This window comes from Eumetopias jubatus, unplaced genomic scaffold (assembly GCF_037043125.1).
Source record: "Eumetopias jubatus isolate StellerSeaLion01/CBP00866 unplaced genomic scaffold, mEumJub1_p1.0 scaffold_14, whole genome shotgun sequence".
Classification (NCBI taxonomy): Eukaryota; Metazoa; Chordata; class Mammalia; order Carnivora; family Otariidae; genus Eumetopias; species Eumetopias jubatus.
In genome coordinates this window covers 102,225,553-102,240,198 of record NW_028274820.1, presented here as the reverse complement: position 1 = coordinate 102,240,198, position 14,646 = coordinate 102,225,553, and the positions used below count along the sequence as shown (strand labels likewise).

Here is a 14,646-nt window from a genome sequence, read left to right as displayed (position 1 = left end):
GTGACTCCGTCAATGAAGCTCCCGGGGATGAGTGCCTGCTGGAAGTGAGGGACATAACCGTGTCTTTGCCATGTGTTTGTTTCTGTTTCTGTTCTCGCTTCACGGTGGGCAATTGCCCTTTCCATGTCCCATTTGATCTTCATGAAATGACACAACGCAAAAGGAGGCAAACACGGAAAATGGGAGCAAAGCTGGCAAATGCCCCTGGAAGACCGGAAAAGGCAATCCCTAATTGTCAGGCGGTGCTTTCCTGCACAGTTTTCCCCACCCGACGCCTCACTATTCAACCCTTGGCTCTCCGTGTCCAGATTACCCGGAGGGGTTGCCGCCAGCCTCCCAGCCACTGGGGCGCCCCCATCCCTGCCCTTGCTGGCTGCGCTCAGACCGGCCCCCCTGCCCTACAACCACGTCCCAGGGGGGCCTTAAGCAACTTCCCGTGTGCCGAACCAGCGCTTCTCTGCAGTCCTAATTAATAAAACCCCACATGAGTGATTGCTAAGAGCTGGAAACCGAAGCACCGGAGCAGATTCATCGAGGAGATGCTTCTGAGGGTAGAGGGGGGAGATTTAAAAAGTTGGCTCTCCTGTCCCGCATAAATGACGCGCCTTTAGACTGAAGCCAGAATCATCAACTAGCGAGCAGGCCAAGTCCATTAGCAGTGGTTCCCCTTGCTCTCCTACAGAAACGCTCACCGCTTCTCGCTCGTGGTTAAAATCACCCAGGGGTACAAGCTCTCTGTTCCAACTCTAGTCTCCTCCCCTTGGGGGGTCCCTCTTCTATTTTTGAACACCTTGGTTAGATTTTCCTTTGTGGTGAAGAAACCCCGAAATACGTGCCCATTTGTCTGTCTCCTGCATTTGCACCTCAACCGACAGTAAACTTCTCCCATCTGTGTAATTGCCAAGCACGTTTTGTCCTGAAACTTCCAGTCAGTTCCTTCCTCCTTTTCTCTGTAATTATTTTACGCGCTTCTTTCATATTCTTTGCTACACCCCTCTGAACACTCCACATGGGCAATACCCCCCAAAGCTAGTCTCTGGAATTGGTCATAAGCTTGTGGCTGTTGCTGGTTCAACTCAGAGACCCCGGACTTCTGTCAATAAAGCCTGAGTTAAAGGGGTTTCTTTTGGCGGCTGCTTTTTTGCACCATTGGTTCATATTGAGTTTGAGCTCCACTAAGAGCTCCAATTTCTTTTCTACTGAAATTATTCAGTTAGAACACCTGCAGTCTGATCTTCTAAAATTTATTTAGGGAAGAACTATCATTTAAGAATTTTCAAAATAATTATCCAGCTTTTTTAAAGATTTTACTTGTTTTTTTATGTGAGAGAGAGAGAGAGAGAGACAAAGATACCAAGAGAGAGGAAGAGCAGGGAGGAGAGGGAGAAGCAGTCTCCCTGCTCAGCAGGGAGCCCCAACATGGCACTTGGTCCCAGGACCCTGGGATCATGACCGAGCCAAAGGCAGACACTTAAGCTACTGAGCCACCGAGGCGCCCCATATCCAGCTGGTTTTAGTGCATGGTTCTAGCTTGCCATTTTGTTTCCTGGCCTTAGGATGTCTCATGGCAAATATTACTTAGAAGAAGAGTTTTTCCTGCAGAGAATTAAGAGAACACATGAAAAATAGAAGCTCGAGTTAGTCGTAATATCCCAAGCTGCACAGAAGAAGGGAGATCGATTTGATGTCATTATTTTAAAAATACTCCAATATTTAAAAACAATAATGGGTCCCTCATGTTCTATCATAAGATAAGGTGTAACCAGCCCTCAGATAAAGAAAGAAAATCCCAGAAGTCCCCCTACTGCTCTCCAGGGTGACCTCTAACTGAACTTCCAATAGCATAGATTGGTTTTAGCCATTCTTGTACTTTATATGAATGGAATTATGTACTATTCCTTCCTTTGCATCTGCTTTCTGTTTTTGTTTCTTGCTTACCATTATGTTTGAGATTTACCCATGTGTAGCAATAAATTGTGCATTCTCACTGCTATTAGTATTCTATGGTGTGAATATAACTTAATTTATAATACATGTATAATTTATAATTTATGAATGAATATGTAATCTGTATAATTAATCCAATTATGTAGGCTGTGTTGTTTTTGTGTTTTCATTTTACAAACATTTCTCAGCTATTTTAATTTATTTTTAAAATTTTTTTATTTAAATTCAATTCATTAACATATAATGTATTTTTACTTTCAGAGGTAGAGGTCAGTGATTCATCAATCTTGTATAATAACCCAGTGCTGATTACATCACGTGCCCTCCTTAATGCCCATCCCCCAGTTACCCCATCCCCCCCACCCACCTCCCCTCCAGCCACCTTCAGTTTGTTTCCTATGATTAAGAGTCTCTTATAGTTTGTCTCACTCTCTGATTTCATCTTGTTTTATTTTTTCTTCTCTTCCCCTATGATCCTGTTTTGTTTCTTAAGTTCCACATATGAGTCAGATCATATGATAGTTGTCTTTCCCTGATTGATTATTTCACTTAGCATAATACCCTCTGGTTCCATCAATGCCATTGCAAATGACAAGATTTCATTTTTTTGTTGGCCGATATATGTATATACCACATCTTCATGAGCCATTGATCTGTGGATGGACATCTTTCCGTAGTTTGGCTATTGTGGACGCCGCTGCTATGAACATTGGGGTGCAGGTGCCCCTTAGTTTCACTCCATTTGTATCTTTGGGGTAAATACCCAGTAGTGCAATTGCTGCGTCATAGGGTAGCTCTATTTTTAACTTCTTGAGGAACCTCCATACTGTTTTCCAGAGTGCCTGTACCAGCCTGCATTCCCACCAAGAGTGTAAGAGGGTCCCCCTTTCTCTGCATCCTCGCCAACATCTGGCGTTTCCTGTCTTGTTAATTGTAGCCATTCTGACTGATGTGAGGTGGTATTTCATTGTGGTTTTGATTTGTATTCCCCCGATGCCGAGTGATGCGTCTGTTGGCCATTTGTTGTCTTTTTTGGAGAAATGTCTGTTCATGTCTTCTGCCCATTTCTTGACTGGATTGTTTGTTCTTTGGGTGTGGAGTTTGATAAATTCTTTATAGATTTTGGATACTAGCCCTTTATCTGATACGTCATTTGCAAATATCTTGTCCCATTCCGTCGGTCGTCTTTTGATTTTGTTGACTGTTTCCTTTGCTGTGCAAAAGCTTTTTATCTTGATGAAGTCCCAAAAGTTCATTTTTGCTTTGTTTTCCTTGCCTTTGGAGACGTGTGTAGCAAGAAGTTGCTGAGGCTGAGGTCAAGGAGGTTACTGCCTGTGTTCTCCTCTAGGATTTTGATGGATTCCTGTCTTACATTTAGGTCTTTCATCCATTTGGAGTCTATTTTCATGCATGGTGCATGAAAACGGTCCAGTTTCATTCTTCTGCATGTGGCTGTCCAATTGTCCCAACATCATTTGTCGAAGAAACGGTCTTCTTTCCTGCTTTGTCTAAGATTAGTTGGCTATAGAGTTGAGGGTTCATTTCTGGGTTCTCTCTTCTGTTCCACTGATCTATGTGTCTGTTCTTGTGCCAGTACCATACTGTCTTGATGATGACAGCTTTGTAATAGAGCTTGAAGTCCATAATTGTGATGCCACCAGCTTTGGTTTTCTTTTTCAACATTCCTTTAGCTATTTGGGGTCTTTTGTGGTTCCATAAATTTTTAGGATTATTTGTTCCAGCTCTGTGAAAAAAGTCGATGGTATTTTGATAGGGATTGCATTTTACTTTATTTTATTTTCCAGCTTTACTGAGGTATAACCTTGACAAATAAAATAAATTGGCAAATAAAAATTATATCTGTTTAAGGTACACAACTTGATGATTTGATATAGGCGAACATTGTGAAATATGCACCCCAATCAAGCTAATTAACCTATCCACCTCCTCACACAGTTACCATGTTTCCTTCTTTCCTTCTTCGTGAGAACACTTACCTCTTGGTGGGCACTAACATTTTTCCTACTGGTTTGCTCTTCTGAGTGCCACCACTCTAAATACCACAGGCGTTCCCTTGCATGGAAAAGAGGTACAATGTCTGCTGGGTGTGTGCCTCCGGGGAGGAGAGCTCAGTACTGACTCCGTGTAATATTCAGGATTCCTGGGTACTACAGATTTTTCCAAAGGGGTTCTACCAATTTATATTTTCACCAAACGTCACGCGAGAGTTCTCTTTGCTCCATAGCTTCAGAAGTTTCCTTTATACCGAACGTTTGCACAGTTTTCAAGTCTGTTCTTAGGCATTTCACTTTTTGTTATTTTTTAAATCACAAGTTATATCTAATTGGCCACTGTTTGTATGTTAGTCAATTCTTATGGTTTGTATTTGATTTTGCATTCATCAATTTATTAAGTTCTCTTATTGTTTATAGAAGCTTATTTTTTTTAAAGATTTATTTAGTTATTTGAGAGAGAGAGAGAGTGTGTGTGTGTGCATGTGAACGGGGGGGTGGCAGAGGGAGAGGGAGAGAGAAAATCTCAAGGAGACTCCCAGGACCCTGAGATCATGACTTGGCTCGAAATCAAGAGTTGGATGCTTAACTGACTGAGCTACCCAGGCGCCCCTTGGTTTATTCTCTTGGTTTTGCCAGATATAAAATCATAACATTTACAAATAATGATAATTTTACATCCACCTTATGTTTTTTATACATGAAATTTATTTGTCTTTTATGGTCTTTGTGTATATTTCCTCTAAACATTGAAAATAGTGTTAATAGTGAACATTTTAAACCTCCAAATCTCCATTAAACCTCCAAAATGCTTATCGAAATCTTTTTATTAAGAGAACACCTTCCCGGAGAAACATTTTGGTTCCAGTTCTTCACAGCAGCTCCAGAGAAAAAAGGTGGGATGAAGCATCAAGTACGTAAAGGAAGTCCCTCAAGGCCGGAGAAGAGGGAAGAAGAGAGAGGCTGGAATCAAATGGGGAGAAAAAGGTGGAAAGTGACGAGATCACCTGATTCACTCAGAGCAGGCACAGTGGAGGAAAAGGTAAATAAATTGTGATGATCACAGCCCATCACAGACCCACTAAGAGAGGGTGATTTAATTTCAAGATCATGCTCCCCCCACCCATTCCCGCCACCACATCGACAGGGCTTTGATGTAAACACAGTGAATTAAAGCCAAAAGAACGGCGTAGCACAAACTCTATTTAAGAAGGGCTTCTTAGGGAAACCCACAGACAACAGTGAAATGAGACTAGAGTGCCAGAGGAAACCGAAAACTCTGCACCTACAACTACAGCAAACATGAATGCAGCCTGCCTCCTAGACAGATGAACACACAACCTCGTGCTATAGCCCTAGTTACATCACTTCCTGATATCCCATAGATCGCGTCCAGCCTGGCACGTCAGCACATGGCGTGCTAAGAAGCCAGAAGCACAGTCTAGACACAGAGCAAACCAGACTCAGATATGACTCAGATTTTGGAATTGTCAGACATGTATGTGTGTGTGTGTGTGTGTGTGTGTGTGTACACATGCATAAAGAGATTTATTATAAAGAATTGGCGGGCGCCTGGGTGGCTCAGTTGGTTACGCGACTGCCTTCGGCTCAGGTCATGATCCTGGAGTCCCGGGATCGAGTCCCGCACTGGGCTCCCTGCTCAGCAGGGAGTCTGCTTCTCCCTCTGACCCTCCCCCCTCTCATGCTCTCTCTATCTCAACCTCTCTCTCAAATAAATAAATAAAATCTTAAAAAAAAAAGGAAAGAAAATCACTTTAGAAAAAAGAATTGGCTACATGATTTATTCTAAGGGATTGGCTCAACCGCTGTGCAGCTGACGAGTCCCAAGGCCCCCAGTGCCAGGGGCGGGAGGCCCAGGGGAGCTGGTGGGGCAGCTCCAATCTGAGGACGGGAGACTGAGGCCCCGGGAAGGGCTGGTGCTTCCGTTCCAGTCCTTGTCCTGAGAGAAAATACTTAAAGGAAGTTGGAATTAAGGAGGGAGGAAGAGATGGCAGGCAGCTGCCACGATGGTGAAGCCATGGGCTCTCTGTGGGAAGTGGGAACTCGCACAAAAGGGAGATCCGTGAAAAATCGTTCCCCTGGCACAAAATTTCCTGGAGCATCTGCTGCTTCTCCCTAAGCCTCCGAGATCTAGTTGTCCTCGTGCAGGATCAAAATACTAACGACACCGGTGTTCTTGTTTTTCCTGTTCCTACTACCAAAACCGCAGACAAGATGCAAACGGCACGTCTTCTGACTGAGGAGGGCCTGGCCTGCGTCTTCCCATTCACTTCCTGTTCCCCCCACAGCCCACAGCTGCTCTTTCAGGGCAGTTCTGGAGCTGAGCTTTCTCATCCCAGTTTGCTGAGAAAGAGAAGCCATGTCCTTTCTCTGTTCCTACGCGGTGGACACTTTCCTCTACCTCTTCCCCTCAAGGTCCGCAGAAGCCTACGATGTGTCGGCCCCAAAAGGAAAAACAAAGAATTCACATGAGCACATGGCCCCAGGAGACAGAAAACACCGCCATTCCTCTTGCCCCGCAGCTGACAGAGTGGTAAGTCCGAGTGGGAGGGGACTGTGTCTGTGCGCCTGTGTGCTGTGTGTGTGTTCGTATGTGTTGTTTGTGTACATGTGAAGAGTATGTATGCTTCCGTGTGTGCTGTGTTTTTGTGTTTGTGTGAGTATGTGTCGTGTTTGGGAGTGTTTGGGTGCAGTGTGTGTGATGCGTGTGTGGGAATGTGTGTGTTTATGTGGGTGTGTGTGTGTGGATGTGTGTGTTTGTGTAGATATGCGTGCTGTATATTTATGTTTGTGTGTGTGTGCTATGTTTGTGTGTATGTGAGCTTATGTGCATGTGTTATGTTTGTGTTTATGTGTATATGTGTTTATAGGTTTGCGAGTACGTGTGTGGTAATGCTTTGAGTGTATGTTTGTGAGTCTGTATGTTTGTGACTGTGCGGGTGTGTGTTGTGTTTGTGAGTGTGTGTGTTGTGTTTGTGACTGCGTATGTTTGTGAGCGTGGGATTGTGTTGTGTTTGTGGGTGTGTAGGTGTCTGTTGTGTTTGTGAGTGTGTGGGTGTGTGTTGTGATTATGTGTATATGTTTGTGAGTGTGTGTTTGTATGTTTGTGAGTGTGGGTGAGTATTGTGTTTGTGAGTGTGTAGGTGTGTGTTGTGTTTGTGAATGTGTGGATGTGTGTTCTGTTTGTGAGTGTGTGTATGTGAGTGTGTGGGTGTACGTGTTGGGTTTGTGTGTGTTTGCTTGTGAATGTGTGTTGTGTTTGTGAATGTGTGTTTGCATGTTTGTGAGTGTGTTTGTGGGTATATGTTTGTGAGTGTGGGTGTGTGTTGTGTTTTAGTGGGGTGTGTGTTGGGTTTGTGAGTGTGTGGGTGTGTGTTGGGTTTGTGTGTATATGTGAGTGTGGGTGTGTGTGTTTGTGAGCATGGGTGTGTGTTGCGGTCCTGGTCGGAAGGACATGGCCCTACTTTGCAAGGAGGACTAGGAGTTGCTCTAGCAGATGTCATAAAGTGTGTTGGAACCTCACAGGGGAGGAGATCTCAGGGACGTTTAGCTCAGGCCCCGCACTCACACTTACGGGAACACTAGGGCCCAGGCAGTGTGGCCCTCGTAATGATGGTGGTTGGAGAGGAGCACTGAGGTCCCCTGGCTCTCAGCGGGACTCCGCCCCCCAGCCCGAAGGCCCCTTCCCTGTCGTCCTCACCGCAGAACCCGGCCACCCACCTCTTGCCCTCTGCAAGCCTCACTGCCGAGCCTTCCCCACAGGTCAGGCCTGGACGGTTCTTTTTGGCCCAAGACACCCCTGGGACTCCCCCCCGCCACGCCAGGCCAGTCCCCCGCCACAACTCCCTGCTCGTGCCCTCCAGATCTTTCGACCGCTCTCAGGACCCAGGATCAGACCTGCCTCTGCCCTCTGCTCCTTTCTGTCCTCACAGAACAGCTCCAGGTCCCTGTCTATCCAAATGTCACCCACTCCTGAGCCGGCAGGGCCACTCACCTTTCTCCATGAAGTCTCTTAGAGTGACAGTAGAGACCACAGTGGTGGGGGGCGGGGAGAGAGGAGAGCAAGGGAAGTGGGGTCCCCTCCGACCCCCTCCAGCCCCCCATTCAGGCTGCTCCCCCTCAAACCAATGCTTCTGGCAAGAGAAAGGCAAAAGTCAGGTGCCTCTTAAACTCTGTTGAAAGACTACTGAGACATATTATGATCTTCTCTAGCCAGAGGAAGAAGAACACGAACAGACTCTCGAGGACAATCCTGCAGGAGTGCTGTGTCAGGATCCTAGACGAGACATTCTAGGAGGTAAACTACTCCCTGGCAGAAATGAACGTGAGCGGGGTGTGGATGGGGACGTTCGGAGAGCGGGTGGTGCGCTGGGACAGGCAGCGGGGCTCAACCCGGTCAGAGATGTGCCCACCCGGGCCGCCGTCAGAGGGCCTTTGGGTCGGGGCCCTTCTCTACTGCAGCCAAGTAAGAGGGAAAGGTCCCCGAGAGGCGGAGCAGGCGAAAGGAAGGGGAGACACAGTGCTCGTTGCCCCCTTTACGAAGTCTCTGTGCCAGGCCCAAGGGAAAGGGTCCGTGCGTTCTGGGCTTTCGTCCCCAGGAGGCATGTGCCGATGCTCAGGGTGACCAAACGGCTCACCCGGGCCTGAGGCTCTGAAAGCAACAGACCCTGTTGGCCGGAGCCCATGTGAGAGCTCCTGGGGTCCTACGGGCTGCAGAGCACCCTGGGGACAAGCAGAGTGTCCTCGGCCGACTGCTGCCTCAGAACCGGGCCTAGCCTTCTCACGGGGCTCTGTCCCCCCAAAAGCTATTGCATCACGGTCAGGCACGCCACTTCCGAGGGCTCAACATGGCCATCTCACCTGGGGAGACGGAATCTGGGAATGCTGGAAATCCATCCATTTTCCTGGCCAGCAGAAATTATTTGTGATTCGTTGTGTATTTTAACACAAATGGCTTTTTTTTTTTTTTTTTTACTCTATGAACCTCCATGGCCTGAGGCACCGGGAGAGAGCCTTTTTAATAAGCCACATAAGAAATTTGCCAGAAATTTCTGCGTGCTTCCTGGAAGCTCCCACCCACTCACCCACATTCCTTTCAAGCCCGCCGGGGGAAGCCAGAGGGAGCCAAAGCCACTCAGTCCTGATAGGCAGCGGGGCGACAGCAGAAAAGCATGCCGTTGCTCAGGAGAGTCAGGAAGACAGGCCCATCCCGCCTTCAGGAGGCCGAGGGCTCTGACACGGAGACACGTCAGTCTCTTCAGTGGGGAACAGACCTGGAAACCAGCTATGATGTGGCATTGCTCTGTGTGCTCTGGGTCTGGGATCGGAAAGGCCCGAAAGGAACTCCCCTCCTGCCCTCGGCCCCAGGTGTGTCTGAGAATCCTCACCCTGGGCTTCTCCATATTAAGGGGGCATCTCCCGGTCTTTTCTCTCTGCTCATGGTTCTGATATTCTGCGGGGTGAGAACGTCCAGCCCAAACTTTCAGGTTGTTGCCCAACAATGTGGAGCCAGCATGCCTCTGCGCTTGGAGCCTGGGGTCTGGCTGAGGTGGTCCCCCACTCCCAACCTTCCCAGTGGGAAAAGCTGAAGAAGGTGACGCGGTCAGTTGCCTCAGAGGGAGGACCTAGACACAGAGGCCACATACTTCTTCTCTTCCTTCTCTTACCGAGAAGGATCTTCAGTCAGGGATCTTCGGCAAAGCTCAGGGTCCCATATTCATGCTGGGCTAATCTCCCACCTGGGTGGGAAGAGACGGCCCTGAGAAGGAGTTCGAAAACCTCACCAGCCGGCAGTCTCCCTTCGGGGTAGATACCCAACAGAATGGAGAGCGGGGACTCAGAGACATTTGTACCCTGATGTTCAGGGCCGCACAATTCACAGTAACAAAGGGCGGAAACAGCCCAAATGTTCATGTGTGGATATGAATCAACAAAAAGTGCTCTCTCCCTACAACGGGGTAGTATTCAGCCTTCAAAAGGAAGGAAATTCTAACCCGTGCTACGACATGAATGAACTGGGAAACACTATGCTAAGCGAAATAAGCCAGACACAGAAAAGCAAATGCAATTACAACTTGGGGTGAGGAAAACGTTCTTGAGATGCTCGGTGGAGATGATTGCACAACACTGTGAATGTCCTGAGCGCCACTGAGTTGCACGCCTAAAAGTGAGTACAGTGATAAATTTTATGTCATAGTATATATTTTTTATATCGTGTATTTACCACAATTAAAAAAAAAAAGGCAAGACAGGACGTGAGCCCCCGCCGGTCTCGGGTGCAGACCCGGGTCTTCGCCTCTCCCACCCCCACCCGGCACGGCTCTAACCCCAGCCCCCTGTGCTTTGTCTCGGTGCTTCTAGGCCTCGGGGAGGACCCACGGAGCCCGCGGACACTGAGGCTGCTCCTGGTGGGCAAAACGGGCAGCGGGAAAAGCGCCACCGGAAACAGCATCCTGGGCCGGAGAGAGTTCGAGTCTAAACTCAGCCCTCGACCGGTCACCCTGACCCTCCAGCGGGGCAGCCGCGACTGGGCCGGGCGGGAGCTCGAGGTGATCGACACCCCCGACATCCTGTCCCCGCGGGCCGGGCCGGAGGCGGCGGCAAGGGCCATCTGCGAGGCGGTGGCCTTCTCGGCGCCCGGGCCGCACGCCCTGCTGCTGGTGACGCAGCTGGGCCGCTTCACCGACGAGGACCGGCGGGCCGTGCGGCGCCTGCAGGAGGCCTTCGGGGTGGGCGTCCTGGCGCACACGGTGCTGGTGTTCACGCGCAAGGAGGACCTGGAGGGCGGCTCCCTGGACGAGTACGTGCGGGCCACCGACAACCAGCACCTGGCCCAGCTGGACGCGCTGTGCGCGCGGCGCCACTGCGCCTTCGACAACGCGGCGGCCGGCGCCCGGCAGGAGGCGCAGCTGCGGGAGCTGCTGCAGCTGGTGGACGGCGTCCTGTGGGAAAACGAGGGCCGCTCCTACAGGTACCCGGCCTACCGGGACTCCCAGCAGCGCGGCCTGCTGCGGGCCGCGCGGGAGACGCCGATCAGCCGCGGGCAGGGCTCCGAAGGGGCGCCCCTCCAGGAGCCCCTGCTGGAGGGACTGTGCCGGTTGCAGAAGGAATTCGAGAAGGCTCACAGACAGCTGCTCAAGAGCGCGCCCATCTGAGCTTACGCTGGACCGCGGCCCCTGGAGCCGGCTGCCAGCCCCGTCCCCTGCTCTCTCCATCCCCGGGGGTCGCTGGCCACCCCAGGCTCCTGGGGGGTGTCTGATGCGTCGAGAGGCGGGTGCGTTCCCCAGTTCCCCGCTCGCACCCCGGGGCCCTCATCAGCCCTTCCAGGCAACCTGCAAAGGAAGCAGTTGAATGACTTAAACGCTGCAGGGAGTAGCCTGCCGGCTGGAGGGGGGAGACCTCTGCAACACGGGGGTGTCCTTTTGGAGGGCTGCTCCTACAGACAGGGTCCCTCAGAAGCCACCTGCGATTGGGGAGGACGGCAGGATTTCGGGGGGGTGTCTGGCTCTGGCCACCTGACTGCATAAGGACATGGAGGCGCCTCAGGGGCCCCTCAGCTTCTTCGAGGTTCTAGGGGCTTCTGGGGAGTCTGACCAACTGATGGAAACCGAATAGGAGCAGACCGGGGCAAAATGCCTCCCAATATGCTCCTCTTTTCCTTTCCTGCAGCTGTGGGGCCGAGGGCCTCCAGCTACCTTCTTCCGGGAGAGGTGGGAACTGGAGGTGGGGGAGACAGTGCGGGAGGGCAATCCGAAATCAGAAGACACGGCCTCAGGTCTGTCTGGACACCTGCCCTCTGGTTGGAGATTCTCTACAATCCATGACACCCACCTTCCCCAGACTCAATGGACTCCTAAGAAAGCTGGAGCATTTCTTCTGCTGGGAGGTTCAGAAAAGGGTCTCAAGGCACCACAGAGACTTATTTTGAGTGTATACTTAGGATAGTCCTTGTGGGGGCGCCTGGGGGGGCTCAGAGGGTTAAGCGGCTGCCTTTGGCTCAGGTCATGATCCCGGGGTCCTGGGATTGAGCCCCGCGTCGGGCTCCCTGCTCAGCGGGGGAGCCTGCTTCTCCCTCTCCCTCCCCTCACTCCCGCTCTCTCGCTATCTCTCTCCCTATCTCTGTCTCTCTCAAATCAATAAAAATCTCCTCTCAATAAAAAAAAAGAGATAGTCCTTGTGCCAGAGCCATTTATTACATATGCCCATTCCCCGCTGAACTGAAACACAACATTCATCATGTAAGAAGTTTTCATATTCCCAAAGATCCATGTCAGGATTTTCAATTCTGTTTTGGTCTTCGACTTTTTTCCTTTGTTATGAATAAAATGCTGATTTGATTACAGAGGCTTGGAGTGTAGTACGGCACACCCGATTTCCTCCTCAGTCTACATGGTTATATTTCCTTTGTTATTCTCAGGCGTTTATTCTTCTGTGTGAGAGTTAAAATCACTTGTTTCATTATCAGAAAAGAAACAACGGGCATTCCAGTTGGAATTGTCTTCCATTGGGTTTGGGACGATTGGTAAACACGCCAAGGGTAAATGGATCAAGGCCGTCATACCTCCAAGTGAGTAGACTCCCAACTTCAGAGCTATGGAGTAAAAGCTAAAATCATTTGCATTTCCATTACAAGATTAATTTCTGTAATTTGAGTGATCTTGTTTTGACGGTTAGTTTCGTTAAGTTTCATAACAGAAAATATAAGCATTGACCAAATGATAGCCTTTCAGTGACTCTCAATGGCAAGTCACTCAAAACGTTGTCAGTCATTCAAAACCCTAAAGGGATTGGTTTTAATTGCATCAAATGCAGTGGGGTTTTTTTGTTTGTTTGTTTGTTTTTTCTCCTTTATGATGAAAGATCAAGGGAGAAAACTCCCACCACATTTCAGGGGGAGGGATAGTTCTTGCACCACCATCACTGCCTGAGCCTCACAGAATGGGGAAGGCATGCGTGGGTATGTTCTGGAAACTCCAGTCTACGTACCAGTAAGAAAGATGTGATGTGGGTGGAGGTGGGGGTGGGCTGAGGACGCAGGGTTGTCTTGGCCAAGGCTATGAAAATAGCCAACTTTACAATTTGTGCCTTTCTAGAAACATCTCTACACTGGAGCAAAGCATGAAAGATGGGGATTTGGGCAACTAGAAGGGGTCAGTGCCTACAAGGCTGTTTCCTCCCTGCTGGGTCAGAACAGCTGTTTGAAATCTCAGGGCTGAGTTTCCAGCTCCCAGCGCTCCTGTAATAACACTTGATAACCTATGTAGAAAATACAAAATAATAACAATTTTACAACAACTGTTCGAAGGCCCAGGGAAGTGACCAAATGCAGGCAGACGCGATAAGGAACTGTCATCCCCAAAGGGTCCAGGAGGAATTTTTTTCTGGAAGCCTGAAAGAGATGTGACAGATGTCCGCAGTTGCCCATGGCAGCAAAGACAGAATCTGAGGTTCTAGTTCATCAAACATTCCACTGGAATACTGAACGGGTCATATTTTAGGTGTGAAAACCATATCAGGACAAACAGATTTGCCCTAAAAGAAGAACAAGGTTGAAGTAATCCCTTGCGAGTGATGGCTAAAACCAAGCCTTCCCAAAGTCAAAGTGATCTGCCAGTACTTTAAGTGCCTGCTAAAACAAACTCAATATTCTTCAGAAGGTAGTAATATCCTGAGTCTCTACAGCATGTTATCCACAATACCTATAGATTGTTAAAATTTCTTCTTTTCTAACGTAAGGATAGAAATCTATGAAATTTTCCTCTCGGGGCTCCTGGCTGGCTCATTCAGTTAAGTGGCCCGCTCTTGATTAGGACTCGGGTCATGGTCTCAGGCTCTTGGGTTTGGTGGGGAGTCTGCTTGAGATTCTTTCTCTCCCTCTCCCTCTGCCCTTCCCCCTCGTCTCTAAAATAAACAAATACATCTTTATTTTTTTGAAAAAAGAAATTTCCTCTACACACGCGTATCTATGTCTCACAAACTTTTGTATATCCTGTTTTCACTATCATTCAGTTTAGAATATTTTCTATATTCTTTGTGATGTCTTTTTTCATTCATGGATTATTTAGGAGTATGTATTTGATTTCCAAATATTTGAATATTTTCTAGAAGCTGTAGTATTCAATATGGCAGCCACTAGCCACATGGGGCTACGGAGCACTTGAAATGTAGCTGGCACACCTGAGAAGAAGTGTAGCATTTTACATAATTATAATGAGCTTTAACTGAAATTTCAAAACAGAAGCAGTGTAAGATACTTCACCATGAAACACAGCTTTGTTGTTCAAGTAGAAATAAATTTCCCTCCAACTGTCCTATCACATGTTATTGCTGTGATGCAATGCAAATGTTGGCCATGTGCACTGTTTTTAGTGTTACACATAAGCCCGTCATTGAGCTAGTCATGTCAATAGATCGATTCTGTTCGAATAATCCTTTTTCACTGATGCAATACTTTTGTCTGAATACTTGATATAGACAGGATGAGTCACAGTAACGCCTACCTACATTGTACTTGGCAATTCAGCTTAAAGACTGATTATTATTTTATTCATAATATACTTAAATTGATTTTTAGCTTAAAAATAAATAGGGACAGATTTTTAACTTTAAAATGAAGGCAGGAGCACCTGGATGGCTCAAGTCGTGGTTCTCAGGGTCCTGGGGTAGA

General features: G+C 48.4%; 1 protein-coding gene and 1 long non-coding RNA gene across 3 annotated transcripts in view; both read left to right on the top strand.

Moving 5' to 3' along the window:
• The window catches only part of LOC148162560 (uncharacterized), a 37,565-nt gene extending 32,548 nt beyond the window's left edge, over positions 1-5,017 (top strand). The window contains exon 4 of the long non-coding RNA XR_015766725.1: positions 4,794-5,017. This is a non-coding gene — a long non-coding RNA (uncharacterized LOC148162560). The remainder of the gene's footprint in view (positions 1-4,793) is intronic.
• A 1,193-nt stretch (positions 5,018-6,210) lies between these two features.
• LOC148162559 (GTPase IMAP family member 6-like) lies at positions 6,211-12,321 on the top strand. 2 transcript variants are annotated; one of them, XM_088018349.1, is made up of 3 exons: positions 6,211-6,513; positions 8,193-8,277; positions 10,341-12,321. In XM_088018349.1, the coding sequence occupies exons 1-3, from the start codon at positions 6,340-6,342 to the stop codon at positions 11,132-11,134; spliced, it is 1,053 nt and encodes a 350-aa protein (XP_087874475.1). In that variant the 5' UTR covers positions 6,211-6,339; the 3' UTR covers positions 11,135-12,321. The 2 variants fall into 2 exon arrangements, with proteins under 2 accessions (XP_087874475.1, XP_087874476.1); XM_088018350.1 differs by lacking the exons at positions 6,211-6,513; positions 8,193-8,277 and adding an exon at positions 8,284-9,347.
• Positions 12,322-14,646: the final 2,325 nt, after the last annotated feature.